The following is a 14,518-nucleotide window of genomic DNA, read 5'->3' on the forward strand; positions in this document are numbered from 1 at the left end:
TTTTATCCGTATTGTTTCTCCGCATAGTTTCAATTTCTGATGATGCATATATATTTAAAATCTTGTGACTTCCAGAAACATATAGTAAATTAAATATAATTTATTATAGTAGTTCATTAAACTAGCCACAGTCTTATACCGTAGCAAAAGCGATCATAGGGTGTGTTTTAAAAAAATATATTAATATTTTCATAAGACAACATAATTTGGCAAAATTGATGATATCAAATCACACTGAAACTTATATAATAAAAACAATTCTATTTCTTAATTACGTAGATCAGACTTGTGATACGATCAATCTTCTAGATGATAAATAGGATTATGATAACCTTTTGCATCACCGTTATATTGATCGCTATTTATATGTCAATTATTCTTTCAATATAATAAACGTATGACAAGTTATTATGTTAAAATTAATTTCAGTTGTATCTATCTGTGTAGGGATCTGTTCAGGTATGTTTTTATAGTAGTATACATTTTCCAGCCTTTTAAAACATGATTGTATAAATACTTCACAGCTAAAGTGTGTTTGAAAACTAATAGATTTTTTAATAGGTTACGCTAAAATATTTTGTTGTAATAATACAAATTCAATATCTGCGTACTCCGTTGGTTATATCATTACCCAATTAGTATAATTATTTTTTTTTTAATTATGTCACATTTTGTCCAAATTTCTTAGGGGATTTTTTATTCATAAATCAAATTATTTTCACATGATAGGCGTAAATTATAACTTGTATATTTTCCCGTTATACAAATATTATTGTAATGTTTCATTAAAACACATTTAGTTAATCGTCAAGTACTAACAAAACAAACGTCCCCCCATACATCCATTCCTACATTTTTTTTTCAAAGAAAATGATTATTCAGATATCTATGACGCCAAAAATTATAAAATTATGTTTAAAATAATATTTATTTCATCAGCCTTACACTTGGATCCTGCATCGAGAGGTGCTGACGACTTACGTTATCAGTATGCTCCGGATTCCAACGGCAAAATTCATCTCGTTGATGTTCGGCAACCAATCTGGGGCTTAAAAAATGTTATGAGATATAACCCTTTAAGATCTAATGTTTATCATTTATTTACAAGGTACATATACATATTTGAAAAATACAGATGAACACAAAAATGCTTTAATTTCATTAAAATTGTTGCTTTTATATGTTTGTATAAGTTTTGCTATAGTCTTACTTTTAGTTTAGAGAAGTATAATATTTATATTTTGTTTCAATGTTAGTTTTAGTTATTAATTTTTTACTTAATTTCAGAGAAAATCCAAGAGTGAGCCAGCCATTAATGCCTAATAATGTGAACTTGTTGTCACGGTCTAATTATAAAAGTATTAGAAGAACGATTGTACTTATACATGGTTGGATGAATTCCGCTACATCGAATTTCAATTCTGTGCTTCTTCGAGGTGAGTAAAATCTTTGTATGTATGTTAAATTTTCTTTAATTTAAATTTATTATTCTCAACGGTTATATTTTATTAATTATAGCGCTCTTGGCTGCTGAGGATGTGAATGTTATTGTGGTGGATTGGAGTTCAGGTTCCAATTCTTTGCAGTACAGGGAAGTAAATGCAAATGCCATATCGTCGGGTTCAGCTGTGGCTCAGTTTATTAATTGGTTGAACCAAAATACAGGTTCAGTACTTGCTCAATATCATATCATTGGGCACGGAGTTGGTGGCCATCAAGCTGGCATTGTTGGAAGAAATTTAAACGGTCAAGTGCCATATATTACTGGTAAGAATTAAGTTAAAAAAATTAACGAGAAAACAAGATTCTAACCAACTGATTATCATCAAAAACTGAGCACGTTAGTTTTGAATAAATAATTAACTCAAATAATACGTGAATGAAAATGGCAACATTTGAATAACAACCAAACATTATTATAACTTAAAAATTGATAATTTATAATGAACCTTTATATAATCTTTGATGTAATGGTGTGTATTTGTAATTCAAAAAATATATCCGTATTAAGATAAGCTTAATCAAGTGGTGATTAAGAATTTTGACGCGATAAAATTACTGTTATAATATAACGGATTTATATTAAAGTTTTTTTTAATGATGAATATACTAATTGCTTAAATAATTATCTGCTCTACCAGGTCTTGATCCAGCACTAATTGGTTGGGTGAACAATATATATCGCTTCCGTCCAAGCGATGCACTTTATTCTGAAGTCATACACACAAACTATGGTGTCTTTGGATACTTGGCTGATTTAGCAAAAGTAGACTTTTATCCCAACGGTGGCATTTCAATGCCTGGTTGTGATTCTAACGGCTGCGATCATGAGAGAGGCTTTCAATATCTGGCAGAATCTATCGCATCTGGCGGTTTCAGAGGAAGAGAATGTATGAACTATTATGCTGCAGTTTTAAGGATGTGCAATGGTCCGAGACAACTGCAAATGGGAGGTCTGGAACCTAAAACTGGGTAAGAAATACTACCTCTTTTTTCAATTGTAATCACGTAGACAATACTCGAAATAACATGAATTCATTTTTTTAGGGCTTCCGGTGTATACTTCTTGGAAACTAATGCTCAACCTCCGTTTTCTCAAGGTTAAGTTTTTGGATGCTATTTAAAAAGAAAATTCAGTGATAACATGTTTCACTTAACCTAAAATCATACAGCATTTAATGGTTTTATTTTGTTTTATTCAGTATATATTTCACAATTAATAAAATTAGTTTCAGGGTCTTATGTTTTATTTTGTAGAAATTTATTAAAAATAATTAAATTATGATAAAGAATATTAGGACTTTAAAGCAATAAATAGGATTTTACAGTACAGTGCATAAACATTGGCAAGCTGAACTATTCTAGGAAATACGATTTTGTACATAAGTTTAGTTACACTTAAAATTATCACAATTGATTTGGATGCCTCAAATTCTTTGGAGCTCTCCTTTGGGAATTTTCAGTCTCTTGTACGGTGCTAGTAATAGGTTTGATAGTAGTCGTTTCATTTCTCTTTGACGGGAAATCTAAAAGGCTACTTAAAAACGCTACTCCTTGCTCTGCTGTTTGAAAAACATTCATCAAAAATGATTCAGCGTCAAAACCATTGTTTTCTTCTGCTGTAGTTTCTTCAGTTGTCCTGTTGAAAAAATAAACTTTTTAATAACAAGCTTTTATTAGTTTTTAAGAATTATGGTTCGCTGTGATCGGTTCTAATTATTTACAAAAATAAGTTTTAAAATGTCTGTAATCTCCTACCAGTAACTTCTTTCGGTGGCTATATTTAATAGTTTTTGATATTTAGAGTATGTCAATGTGGCGTATGTAAAGGGGACTCATTTATTAAAACAAAATTTAATAACACAATAGCTAATAAAGATTTTTTTATTTTATATATAGTATATATATACTATATATCTTTTGGATTGGACGATAGATTATGGATTTGATTCACTTACTCTTCAGTCTCCTCTGGAGGATCTTCCATTTCCATTCCACCGGGAGTTGATTTAAAGCAACCAATAGGAAAGTCCAACTGGGCTTCTCCAAGCAGTCTTGGTTCTAATTCTAGACAACCTCTGAGACCATCAGAAGTTGGGGCGAGGTCATTAAATTTAGCGCAAACCTGTGCAAACTTTCCGAAAACTTCTAAACATATGGGTGCTGGATTTGCGCCTATAAAAGATTATGATTATCCTAATTTAATAATGTTATTTTAAGTTACATTGCAGTCGGTATTTAATATTAATAATTTCTTCGAAATTAAAAATTAAATACTCTTTCCGAAGAAAAGTAGAGTAATTTTGTTTTATTTTTTTTTTGCCCCAAAAAGTTGTTAAAAATTTGATTTTCGAACTTAGGTCTCATTAAAAATTAAAGTAAAAGAAAAAAAAAATGGATTGAAATATTAATTTATAGATTATTCATGAACGAAAATTTACCATATTTTACCACGCGTATTGTTGGAGATAGGTACACGATCAATAAAAACTTTAATTTCATAACGAAATAAGGGCTATATTCATAAACAACCTAAAAATACTTAAGCTGATAATATTATCAGCTTATAGAAAACTGGTATAATAACATACCTTGCAATTTAGAGCTGTGTATAAGGTTCTTGCCATAGGAAACGTTTACAGAAAAACCTTCCTCTGGTGAATCATACTTCATATGGACACAACCTGAAATAAAAAGAAAAAAGATATTTTTAAAACAGATCATTCAAATTGATCTCTTTTTTTATTTAACTATTTTAATAGTTAATTATTGAGAATTTTTTTTGCAACACTCACCTGGACCTCCAAGATCAACGATGGTTATATTAAAATCAACACAGCACACGCAAGCCGGACCTTTACACATGCAATTTCTATTTGGCTGATCATTTCGCAGTTCCGGTATCTCTATCAATTTCTTGCCATCCTCGAAATCCAAGAAATCTGAATGAAATTTATTTGCAATTTTCAAATTATATAAGGAGTTATATTTAGCAGTTCAAATAAATTTTAAGACCAAGAGAATTATGTTTGAGCATCTACGTTTGGTCGTTAATTTCGTATATATCTAAAGTTTGTTGTAGATGTTTAAACACAAATCTTATAGCGAATTGTTGGAAAATAGATGTTAAGACTTACAAAATAATATTTAAATCGTTAATTATGATTCTTCAGTTTTAAGTAGATTTTGCAAATAATTACTTTGAAAAGTACGTTTGAACAGACTAATCTTAATCTATAGTCTATAACATTCTAGTACTTTCACTGAACTGTTGATTTGTTCAAAGTCTTCAAGGTTAATCTAAAAGCTATTAGATTATTATATAAAATACGTAACTTCTTGTTGAATAACCGTTAAACACCAATAGTCTGGTTACAGACCTTTGGTAAACAAAAATGAAAGTATTGTAACAAAGAAAGTTTAGAATATTCAAACTTAAATTTAAGTTGTTATTAGAGAAGAAATAAAATTACAATAACATGTAATAAGAACATATATGAACAATTCAAAAATTTTTATTAAATTATGAAGGAATTTAATTTCGTTGATGCATAATTTACTAATTTCTAACTATAAAATAGTAGGACAAATATGTAAACCATCGTTTTAAATTATGCAGGCTACTCACCCAATATGTTAGCACCGTTGGCCAGAGCTAGGAACGCCAGAAATAGAGTAAGTAGCACTTTAATTGACATTTTGACACAATATACGTGCACTGGAAACGAAATCGTTCGTAGATTGGAACGGCTGGTCTCGTCAGCGCCAACTATCAACTGATCCTTTCTCGAATATCTCGTTTTCTCGTTGCTCACAATAGAAGGTGAAATTTTAAATAAAGCATAACGTATATATTATAATTATATGCACTGTTGCACTAAGAAAGTTGTATGAGGCTGGTTCGGATAATAGTCCATGTGGCTAGGGGATCTTTGTTGATCTAGTTATTTATATATCGTTCGAATATGTTATGTAGCTGATACTCGACTATAATATTTAAGTTTTATCCTTGACATATTTAAAAAAATATCCTAAATGCGATATTCATTGGAAAATTCTATGTGTTATGAGATATACAACTGTAATAACATCCTAGTTTTACTATTAACTAATTTGGTAATATGATATTTAACTAACAATCATAACATAAAAAAATATTTAATTTTAAACAATTATTTCTTAAATGGGAATTTATGATCATTGGAATTTTTTAATGAAGGAAACAAATTTTAAATGCACAAAATCGTTAGAAAGTTCACTTGAGCCAATTTCGGCTTTCACCAATCATACATAAACGGGTAGCATGAATCAAATTGTGTAATGTGTACAAACCACGCTTTCCAAGGAATGAAAGGAACTTTCCAATTTAAACGCCCTTAGAACAAATTAATATATATGTTATTGTGTTCCAATTTTTTTATATCTTGTTTAAGAATCGTAGAAAAAGGTAGGCGCTCTTATGCTGTGGTCTTCATTTAATGGGATGTACTCTTACATGGCTAAGATCAATGCCCCACTAGCCCAGTTTGAGGTCATTGAACGGACTATATATAATTATATATGGATCAAGTAATAACTTAGTAATTATTAGTTTTTTAGTTAAGTATGGTACAAAATTCATTCAGGCTTAAACTAAAAATATTACAGACCCCATATGATCGTATAAAAATTATATATTAAAATTAATTAATAATTGTTCTGTGTTTAAGATTTATAACATTTCACTGTGCTACTGAAATTTTATAAATGACTGGGGGAGAGTTAAAGTAGCAAGCGAAACATAATAGCTTTGGCTGTTTCAATATAATTTTTTTGTCATTTATTTCACAGTCTAGTTTTTAATTTTAAATTATATATTTATTTTCTATGACTGTTATCCAATTATTTACATCTGTATAAGTATGCATTATTTAAAGCTGTTTAAATTTCATACGAAACATTTTATATTAATATATATGACAGCATAGCAGGTCTTAAGCAAAAAGCGTGACGTCCGGAATTAATTTGAGCCGTATTAGCTCTTGCATGCACGCACGCATATGTATGCTTGAACATAAATGTAAGGAAGTATAGAGTACCATACATAATCATTATTGTTGATAGAAATGCGGCAATGACATTTCAAATGTATTGCATTACAAAGAATAATTGAGTTTTTATTAAAGTTTTTCAAACAGTTTTTAAAATCAATACGTATCTCTGGTGATTTAAGAACAATTATATTCAAAGAATCGAAGCCTCGATTTTTTTATGAGATCTAAGAGACGTATATAGATACTCGTAGTTATATACAAGGATATTTACTTGAATTCAAGACATTTTGGGAATTCATGCTTTCTTTTTGAAAGTCCTAATAAGATATAATATTTGTATTTACTAATGTAAGATGTTTAAAAGTTACGGGATGTGAAATAAAAAAACAAACGAGGCAGCAGACAGCTACTTTCTACTGGAGAAAGTAGTGACCCTCTAGCTGCATGGGCAACGTATACACATAGAGCGGACACTTTAGAATGGTCGTTGTTTAATAATATATTAAATAATATTAGTATGCACCAATTTATTTTATAATATATTTTTAATGCGATTTTAGTGATATGATTTTTAATATTTCTATTTATAGATAATAACGTTGTAATAATTTAATTGTTAAAAACAAGATCATAAACTATGTTTAGAAATTATGAATATACTTTCATATCCTTTTGCTTCAGTTATGTAACAAACCATATGTGTTTTTACCCTTGTTAAATAACTGACATCTTATTAAAATTTTGTATATATTACAAAATTTTGGTAAACTGTAATCTAAAACAAAAGCTGTGTTTAAATCATCTCTCAATTCTATTCTTTGTAAGACTATTCACCGTTAGAACAAACTTTTAATAACTCAGACTAATTTCACTCTCTTAAATATTTATAGTAAAATATAGTGAGGTTATATAAAAATAATGAACATTTTATTATATATATTTTATTATACGACAGTGACCAATCCAATGGTGCCGTAGTATATCGTAGATCAATGTCCCCTTATCGTAAGTTCTAGAATATAATGTTTGCGGTATATTTTCTAAAGCTTCGAAATATATTAAAATGTATCGAATAACTCAATGAAAATAAGGGAATTGAATGACGTTTTTACATATATGTATTTACGATATATTTTACTAGTAGCGATTCTTTGGTAGTCGAGTGCGTGACACTGAATTCTACTAAACCGACCAAGTGCGTCCCGACTTTCACCTATCCTTCACATATTGCATTGGTGTGAAAGAGATGAGAAGGTGTTTTCCTTTCTCGCTTCATAAGCCGCTTCATTTCTCAAAGTTGAAGTTGTATTAAATCAGTGATGATGTTACATCGGTGTCGTACGTTTTAGGGCTGGCTTGTGATTTCTAATAATTATAATTTAATTGACCGTGAACAGTCATAGAGGTGTGACAGCGATACGATCTGCTATATTTATATATTGTTATTAAAGTGGCGGAAGATTCAATAATTAACGAGGTAAGAATTTAAATTATTCTACTTAGTTATTTTGTTAATATTATCTTATTACAAACATATGAATATATTTTTTAAATACGCCTTAGTTTAGAAGGAACTTCGACTAAAGAAGTCATAGCGTTAGACTTCAACGCGCAGAGATTCTGTACGATATGTTTATATCATATACAAATAACTCTTTTAATTCCAATTTATTCTAAAAATGTATTAAAAATATTTTATTTATTATAAAACTATGACTTGAAATTGATTTAAATATTTTTATATTGGACATATAAAAATGTTAACATTTAAACTTTTATAATGTTATCTCATACTTTTAAGGATACACATAATGTTATGCCGAGTTTTAAAATAATTTGTAATTAATAAATATTACGTTACTTATGTTAAAGTTATTTAAGTAGCGGTTACTCTGAAATGTGAATCAGAAATGTTACGGATATTAAATTGTCAAAAGTAAAATTTCTACATTCGTCATCCAAATTTTATATAAATATTTAGTAATATGAATTTAACATCTACCTACTTGACATTGTCCTATTTTTAAAATAGTTCTACAAATACTTGTAAATAATTTACTTACCTTCAGTTTACTCACTGAAAACACTTGACTTACTTAACTATATATTTGTACCTTATTTTTTCAGGAACTGCTGGTTTCAGCGTAAGAATGAAGCTCTCTTTAGTGTTTGAGCTTCTTCTCATATTCGTCCTGTTGGCTTTCGCAGCCTCCAAAAACATCAGTATGTTATATATATATTATTCTTGTTGTACGGTAGATTTTCACTTAACATTTGAATAAGAAGAACATATTTTTACATATTAAACGAACAGAGTATCTGGTTTCTCTTAATGTATTATCTTTCCTGTATAAGAGTGAAAGCGGAATTTTAAACATATTATTAATGCTCAGTTTTTATTTATGAACTTACGAATAGCGTGAGTCGTGACTGCATTTATTTTTATTTCTGTTGAATTCCTTTATTAAAATTAATACACTCAGTTTTACTTACAAGTTGAAACAATTCTATTCCAGATCGTCGTCACAATAAAAAAGGAATCCGAAAACAAAATGATAGCATTAAAATAGAGGATAATAGCATAAATAAATATTGCAAATGTTCAGAGGTGTATTGCAATTGTTGCCGAGATTTTGCTGTTCCTCTAGTAAATCTGAACGGCCCAGGTAAAAACAAAATATAAAAAAAATACTTGAAAAAAATAATAATAAAGAAATTAATAATATGAGTTTTTTTCTAGGATGTGCTTCACTTATGTACCTAAAGGGAGATAAAATGTCAGTTTCATTGAGCTTTGGAAAGAAAGTCATTACTAATCGGACGCTGTCAGGTATGGTATAGATAGAAATAATTATTTTATTAGTTAAATTAAACATTCTGTATAACAGTGTAATTATAATAGGTCGGAAACCCAGTCCTGTTTGCATGCCTCTTCCTGGAGGTATTTCAAAATTCTGTGGACGAGTTTATAATATTGCGAGAATCGGAGAAGAGTTTAGAGCCTGTCTTGGCTTGGAATTACAAGCTAAAAGCACTGTTGAAGCAGCTGTAAGAGTATCGTGCTTTAAATTTGGTCCAAGGGGTGTCACCAGTGAGCCAGCAGATGCCCTGCCCCTTGTACCTCAGGATGAAAAAGTTTCTGAGGATGATGATGACGATGACGATGATGATGATGATGATGATGCATTTGCCATCGACGCTGACGACGACGACGATGATGACGAGGATGAAGACGATGATGATGATGACGGTATAAATTGAAATATTTTAACTGTTTAATTTTAAATAATATTATGCCCATTTTGTTATTTTTATTTTTATGTATGTACCAAACAACCAAATTGTACATTTGTTTAACTTAGTGAAAATTTAATTGAAAGTATATAATAATATTGTTATAGGCGATCTCGATGCTGTAAATGATGTAGATGGTGCTGACTATACAGGCTTTAGCCTATTAGGAGAAGATTTATTGGGAGGCTTATTTGGTTCAAGCGGAGGAAAAAAATCAAATAAAAATAAAAATAAACAAGCACCATTACCATCTTCATCCACAACGACACGACGACCACGACCATCTCGTAGACCCATAAGAAGGCCTGCGACGAGGGTTACTACTCAACGACCATTTGCTACTAGAACAACAACATTGAAAGTACGCCCTATTACTCGGAGGCCGACACGGAGACCTCAGAGAAGAACCACTACAAAACCAACTGTTGCATCCTCTATTGTCACCGAAAACAGCTCAACAATTGCCACAATACCAACCATTCTACCACCGATAGTAACCTTAAATACAGAGGCCATTTCCTCCAACAAAGAAAGTGTAGAAAACGTAGAATCTTCCCAATCTCATCAAGTAAAACCAATAACTGAAACAACAACATCCAAACCAACTACCACTTTTGAAGACTCTGGACTAGAAATGTCTTTAGCCCATATAACTGGTCAACTATCACAGATGCCAGTAACACAATTGATACCAACAAAAATGGACGAATCTACCAAAGTCAAAAATCCAGAGGAAATAAACTATGAAAAGATTGAAACGATAACTTCTAAACCTCACTCTTTGATACCTCTTGCAACTACTGTAGTTGACGATGACAATGAAGAAATGGTACAGATCGTTCAAAGCTTGGACTCACATTCCGAAGAACATGCTGCTGATAGTGAAAATGTAGCAGATGAAACTAGAAATCATAAGAATATCGATTTACACCATTATGAAGGACTATCTTTACCAAAAAAGAAAAACAGAGGTCAATTTAATTTGAATGACTTAGACGTTTTGGATTTAACTAGTATTGGAGAAAGCGTAGGCCAACAATTGGGAATATTTGGCAGACATAAGAGACAAAATAAAAACAAAGTTGTTAAGCCTCATGGTACCAGAGGTTTTAGTGATTATGATGACTTATTACATTTAGATAACCTAGGCGATTCTCTTGGCCTCCCTGATATTGATGATCTAAGTAGGAAAGATAGAAGAAGACAAAACAAAATGATGCGTGGGTTGTGGTCTTAAATAATAGGGTTGTAGATTTTTTGACTTTATTTTTGTATATCTGATACAATTTAATTTTTATTATTGTAAATAGTGGTCGTATTTAAGATTATTTATTTTTTCAAGAAAGTAAAAAAATTAAAATTAAAGCTTATTTTTATTTGCCCTGAAACCCCTTAATAATAGTTAAAATGATATAAATACAGAAAAATAGTATAAATAGTGTCGAGTCCAAATTTAAGTATATTTATATAATAAACAAAAAACTTTTTCAAATTATACAATATTAAAATTATTTTTGGAACTTTTTACCACTCAAAACATCATGTAATCATATTAAGCAATAATTGGAATAATAATTCCATTAACGTAAATCTAAGAAATTGTAAATAATGATTACTGACCCATAAAAAGCAGGCTTAATAATAAAATCATTATTTGTTGCGGTATTAATTACAAATTCTTAGTCAAGAAGTCAGTAATTTTGAAAACGTAAAAATAAAATTATTGAAAATTCTAAAACTCTTTTTATCAATGCTTTTATAATTATTGTTAATAGTTAGAAGTGTTTTAAATAACTACTTACATTCTGTTTGCGTCCCTATTTCCGAAAGTAGGAATCAATTCTGCCATTTACGGTGACCACTTTCTCCTCATCGAACATTAAAATTTAAAACTTGTTTGTGTTCATTGACCGTGTAACAAAACTCAAGTTTAACACTACATTCTGGCAGCAGTTAAATAGATAGAAATGCCATGCTCCAGCACCAATTACAACTGGAAAGTCAAGCGGAACTCTTGAAATAATAGGAGTGTTTGCGTTTACCATGTCTTTTATTAAACTGTTCATGGTAATTTGTATTTGCTACTTTCCTTCTTGTACAGGCAAATATGGTTAGTACTGTTTTATTTCTTATGTTATATTTAATAAAATGCTGAGAGAAATATTATTACTTTATATATTTTTTTTTGTCTACAGGTGAATTTATTTCAAAACAAGATCGCTCTTACAAAATAATTAATTTTCAAGTACCCGTAACAGTTTGGAAACAAGCGTTTGATCCAACACCTGTTCTAAAATCACCAGTTACGGTTGTTTTACCAATAAATGTGGATCAAGAAGAAGAAAATGAAATTGAAGAAGTTGAGGATGACTTGGTTCAAGATACAGTGAGTGATACTCCCATCACTGAAGAACCAATACAAGAAGACCCCGTTGTTACAGTATCATCCATAGCTACTCAAGCACCAGTGCTACAAGATCAAATATCAGATGTTCAAGCTCCAAATGATCAAGTTCCAGTACAAGGCCAGGTGACGAGGTTCCCTTGTACGTGCACAGATGGCCAATGTGGCTGTTGTACTGGTGCTATCATGGATCGATTCAGGATGAAAGCATGTGGGAATATTAGATTTGTCCCTGAAGATTTTGTGTTTGATGTTAGACTTACTGTTAATAACAATACTGTTGTTCGTCGCAGGGTTTCAGGTAAATAGTTTCAGATTGGCGTATTAAAATTAATAATATTTTATTTTTGAAATAATTATTTTAATATTTAATATTATTCAGTATTTTGATAATTTTCGTTAATTAATTATGTTACCTTTCTCCAGCAAGTGATCCACCCCCGATATGTTTCAACCCCAGAAGAGCCCCATTCATAAGAGTATGTGCTGAGATTAGCAATATTCGGATACGTAATGGAAATGCATTCGCCTGTTTAGATATAGTTGCAGATATAGCCAATTTTCCAATTTATTCAGCCTCGTTTAGATGTTTTGGGTTAGTTATTGAATTTAGCATCATTGGACAAAAATTCTTATACATTAAAAAAAATATATGTTTGACTTCAGCTTAGGATCATCGGGTTTGCAAACAGGGCTTAAACCAAAACCAGTATCTTCCGGCCCGAAACCAGTTAACTTGTTCGGAAGTGGAAATAATAACGAGGGTACATTACTGGATGCAGCTGGAGAATTAATAGGAAATAATGGTAATGGTTTATTACCACAAGGCGGTTTGTTTGGACGACCAGGGGGAATCTTTGGAGGAGATGGCCCACTAGATGCCATTGGTGATGCCGTAGGAGAATTTTTCGGTGCTTAAAAACAAAGAGTTTATTTATTTTGGTTAAGTATTTATTTGTAAAATATGAAAGTATTTATTTTTTTAATAAATTATTTTATAGTAAATTTTTGTTTTGAAACTATGTCCTGAAGTGATAATATTTACTTTACATGAAGGAAATCCCATTGAACCTTGAACTATTTACATAACAAATTGCTATCATTAAGTAACCCTTTCCAATCAAGAGCGTTACAATTTGTGAAAGTTAAGATATCAATTTGTTTTTGCTATCACCAAAGAACCGGTTATAATCTGTTCAGCAGAATTGGGACGAGTACGTTATTCATGCGACCGGCATTCGTGTAGCTTCGCGTTCCAATAAGCTTGAACATGAGAATTTGTGTTGTGTGTGTTATAGTGACACTATTGTTGGATGATGCACGAGGAAATGGTAATGTAGCAGTTTTTTTGTATACTTAAAATTAAATTACACGTGCCAAACTGTAATAATAATATTAAATTTAAGAATTGGAAGGAAGAACCTCAGACAATACAACAAGCCATAATTTGAATAAAGTTGAGGTTCCAGACAGTAATTTATTATTACTGAATGGATTAAATTTGAGACAAATCTCTGCCATGGCACACTATAGTCGACAAAATTCGGAACAGAACACAACATCATCCAGACGATGCGTTTGTGCTCAAGGGGTCTGTAAATGTTGTACTGGTTATTTAATGGATTTGATAAATCAAAAGGCTTGTATGAAAATAACTTATAGTCCCGGAGATTTTGCTTTCGACGTTGCAATGTCAATGAACGATAGAGTTCTATATGAAAACTCAATTTCTGGTAAATATATAAAAAAAAGTTATTTTTTGATTATATTCAATTTACTTTAAATTTAATAACACCTTACTATTTTAGGTAAAAATCCAAAACCGATGTGCATAAGTCCACCCAGATTATCTAATTTAAAAGTATGCGCGAAATTTTATAATGTTTTCTTTCCTGGACGAAATTTTCACTTTTGTCTAGCGATGACTGGTAAATGGCGATCATTTCAGTTATTCAATTTTGTTTTCGATTGTTTGCGGTAAGTTTTAAGGTGTAGAAAAAGGATTTGTTTATTATGTTATACAAAATAAGATCCCATGTATTTATTGCAATAATCTATATTATCAGAATGGGTGCAGATGGGATAACTATGCTAAGTCCTGAAGATAATGGTGGGATCGTTATTCCCAATCCTCAAGGGGGAGTGGACGCTGTCATCGATGCAGGGGAAGACGATATTGAAGATTATGATGAGAATGTCGTGAAATCATTTTTAAATATATTTGACGATTGAGTATTAAATTTAATAGAGATAGTTTAGTTATTAGAATATGAATAATATCTATAAT

General features: G+C 30.6%; 4 protein-coding genes across 4 annotated transcripts; 3 read left to right on the forward strand and 1 right to left on the reverse strand.

Moving 5' to 3' along the window:
• Window positions 1–317: 317 nt before the first annotated feature.
• LOC116778987 (pancreatic triacylglycerol lipase-like) lies at window positions 318–2,737 on the forward strand. The gene is made up of 6 exons (XM_032673106.2): window positions 318–459; window positions 940–1,108; window positions 1,288–1,436; window positions 1,519–1,767; window positions 2,142–2,472; window positions 2,548–2,737. Exons 1-6 carry the CDS (start codon window positions 411–413, stop codon window positions 2,603–2,605), a joined length of 1,005 nt encoding a protein of 334 aa, XP_032528997.2. The 5' UTR covers window positions 318–410; the 3' UTR covers window positions 2,606–2,737.
• On the reverse strand, window positions 2,675–5,289 carry LOC116779003 (uncharacterized). The gene is made up of 5 exons (XM_032673128.2): window positions 5,129–5,289; window positions 4,296–4,442; window positions 4,092–4,184; window positions 3,459–3,675; window positions 2,675–3,139 (listed from the first exon to the last, which is right to left on the reverse strand). Exons 1-5 carry the CDS (start codon window positions 5,196–5,198, stop codon window positions 2,908–2,910), a joined length of 759 nt encoding a protein of 252 aa, XP_032529019.2. The 5' UTR covers window positions 5,199–5,289; the 3' UTR covers window positions 2,675–2,907.
• A 2,544-nt stretch (window positions 5,290–7,833) lies between these two features.
• LOC116779263 (putative uncharacterized protein DDB_G0270496) lies at window positions 7,834–11,192 on the forward strand. The gene is made up of 6 exons (XM_032673522.2): window positions 7,834–8,010; window positions 8,661–8,756; window positions 9,050–9,199; window positions 9,274–9,363; window positions 9,436–9,783; window positions 9,935–11,192. Exons 2-6 carry the CDS (start codon window positions 8,684–8,686, stop codon window positions 11,062–11,064), a joined length of 1,791 nt encoding a protein of 596 aa, XP_032529413.2. The 5' UTR covers window positions 7,834–8,010; window positions 8,661–8,683; the 3' UTR covers window positions 11,065–11,192.
• A 494-nt stretch (window positions 11,193–11,686) lies between these two features.
• On the forward strand, window positions 11,687–14,509 carry LOC116778710 (uncharacterized). Its single transcript, XM_061529578.1, has 8 exons — window positions 11,687–11,937; window positions 12,023–12,532; window positions 12,658–12,826; window positions 12,898–13,148; window positions 13,530–13,562; window positions 13,638–13,964; window positions 14,040–14,208; window positions 14,298–14,509. The coding sequence occupies exons 1-8, from the start codon at window positions 11,871–11,873 to the stop codon at window positions 14,461–14,463; spliced, it is 1,692 nt and encodes a 563-aa protein (XP_061385562.1). The 5' UTR covers window positions 11,687–11,870; the 3' UTR covers window positions 14,464–14,509.
• Window positions 14,510–14,518: the final 9 nt, after the last annotated feature.

This window comes from Danaus plexippus, chromosome 6 (assembly GCF_018135715.1).
Source record: "Danaus plexippus chromosome 6, MEX_DaPlex, whole genome shotgun sequence".
NCBI classification, from domain to species: Eukaryota; Metazoa; Arthropoda; class Insecta; order Lepidoptera; family Nymphalidae; genus Danaus; species Danaus plexippus.

Bases quoted from the DNA above. Each gene is read 5' to 3' on its own strand.
- LOC116778987 (XM_032673106.2), top strand. From the start codon at position 411: ATGTTAAAATTAATTTCAGTTGTATCTATCTGTGTAGGGATCTGTTCA. The intron at 460-939 runs GTATGTTTTTAT...TTATTTCATCAG, and splicing joins CTGTGTAGGGATCTGTTCAG to CCTTACACTTGGATCCTGCA. The intron at 1,109-1,287 runs GTACATATACAT...ACTTAATTTCAG, and splicing joins GTTTATCATTTATTTACAAG to AGAAAATCCAAGAGTGAGCC.
- LOC116778710 (XM_061529578.1), top strand. From the start codon at position 11,871: ATGTCTTTTATTAAACTGTTCATGGTAATTTGTATTTGCTACTTTCCT. The intron at 11,938-12,022 runs GTTAGTACTGTT...TTTTGTCTACAG, and splicing joins TTCTTGTACAGGCAAATATG to GTGAATTTATTTCAAAACAA. The intron at 13,563-13,637 runs GTAATGTAGCAG...ATTAAATTTAAG, and splicing joins GGATGATGCACGAGGAAATG to AATTGGAAGGAAGAACCTCA.
- LOC116779263 (XM_032673522.2), top strand. From the start codon at position 8,684: ATGAAGCTCTCTTTAGTGTTTGAGCTTCTTCTCATATTCGTCCTGTTG. The intron at 9,200-9,273 runs GTAAAAACAAAA...GTTTTTTTCTAG, and splicing joins AGTAAATCTGAACGGCCCAG to GATGTGCTTCACTTATGTAC. The intron at 9,784-9,934 runs GTATAAATTGAA...ATATTGTTATAG, and splicing joins AGACGATGATGATGATGACG to GCGATCTCGATGCTGTAAAT.
- LOC116779003 (XM_032673128.2), bottom strand. From the start codon at position 5,198: ATGTCAATTAAAGTGCTACTTACTCTATTTCTGGCGTTCCTAGCTCTG. The intron at 4,443-5,128 runs GTGAGTAGCCTG...AATTTCATTCAG, and splicing joins CAACGGTGCTAACATATTGG to ATTTCTTGGATTTCGAGGAT. The intron at 3,676-4,091 runs GTATGTTATTAT...AATCTTTTATAG, and splicing joins ACACAGCTCTAAATTGCAAG to GCGCAAATCCAGCACCCATA.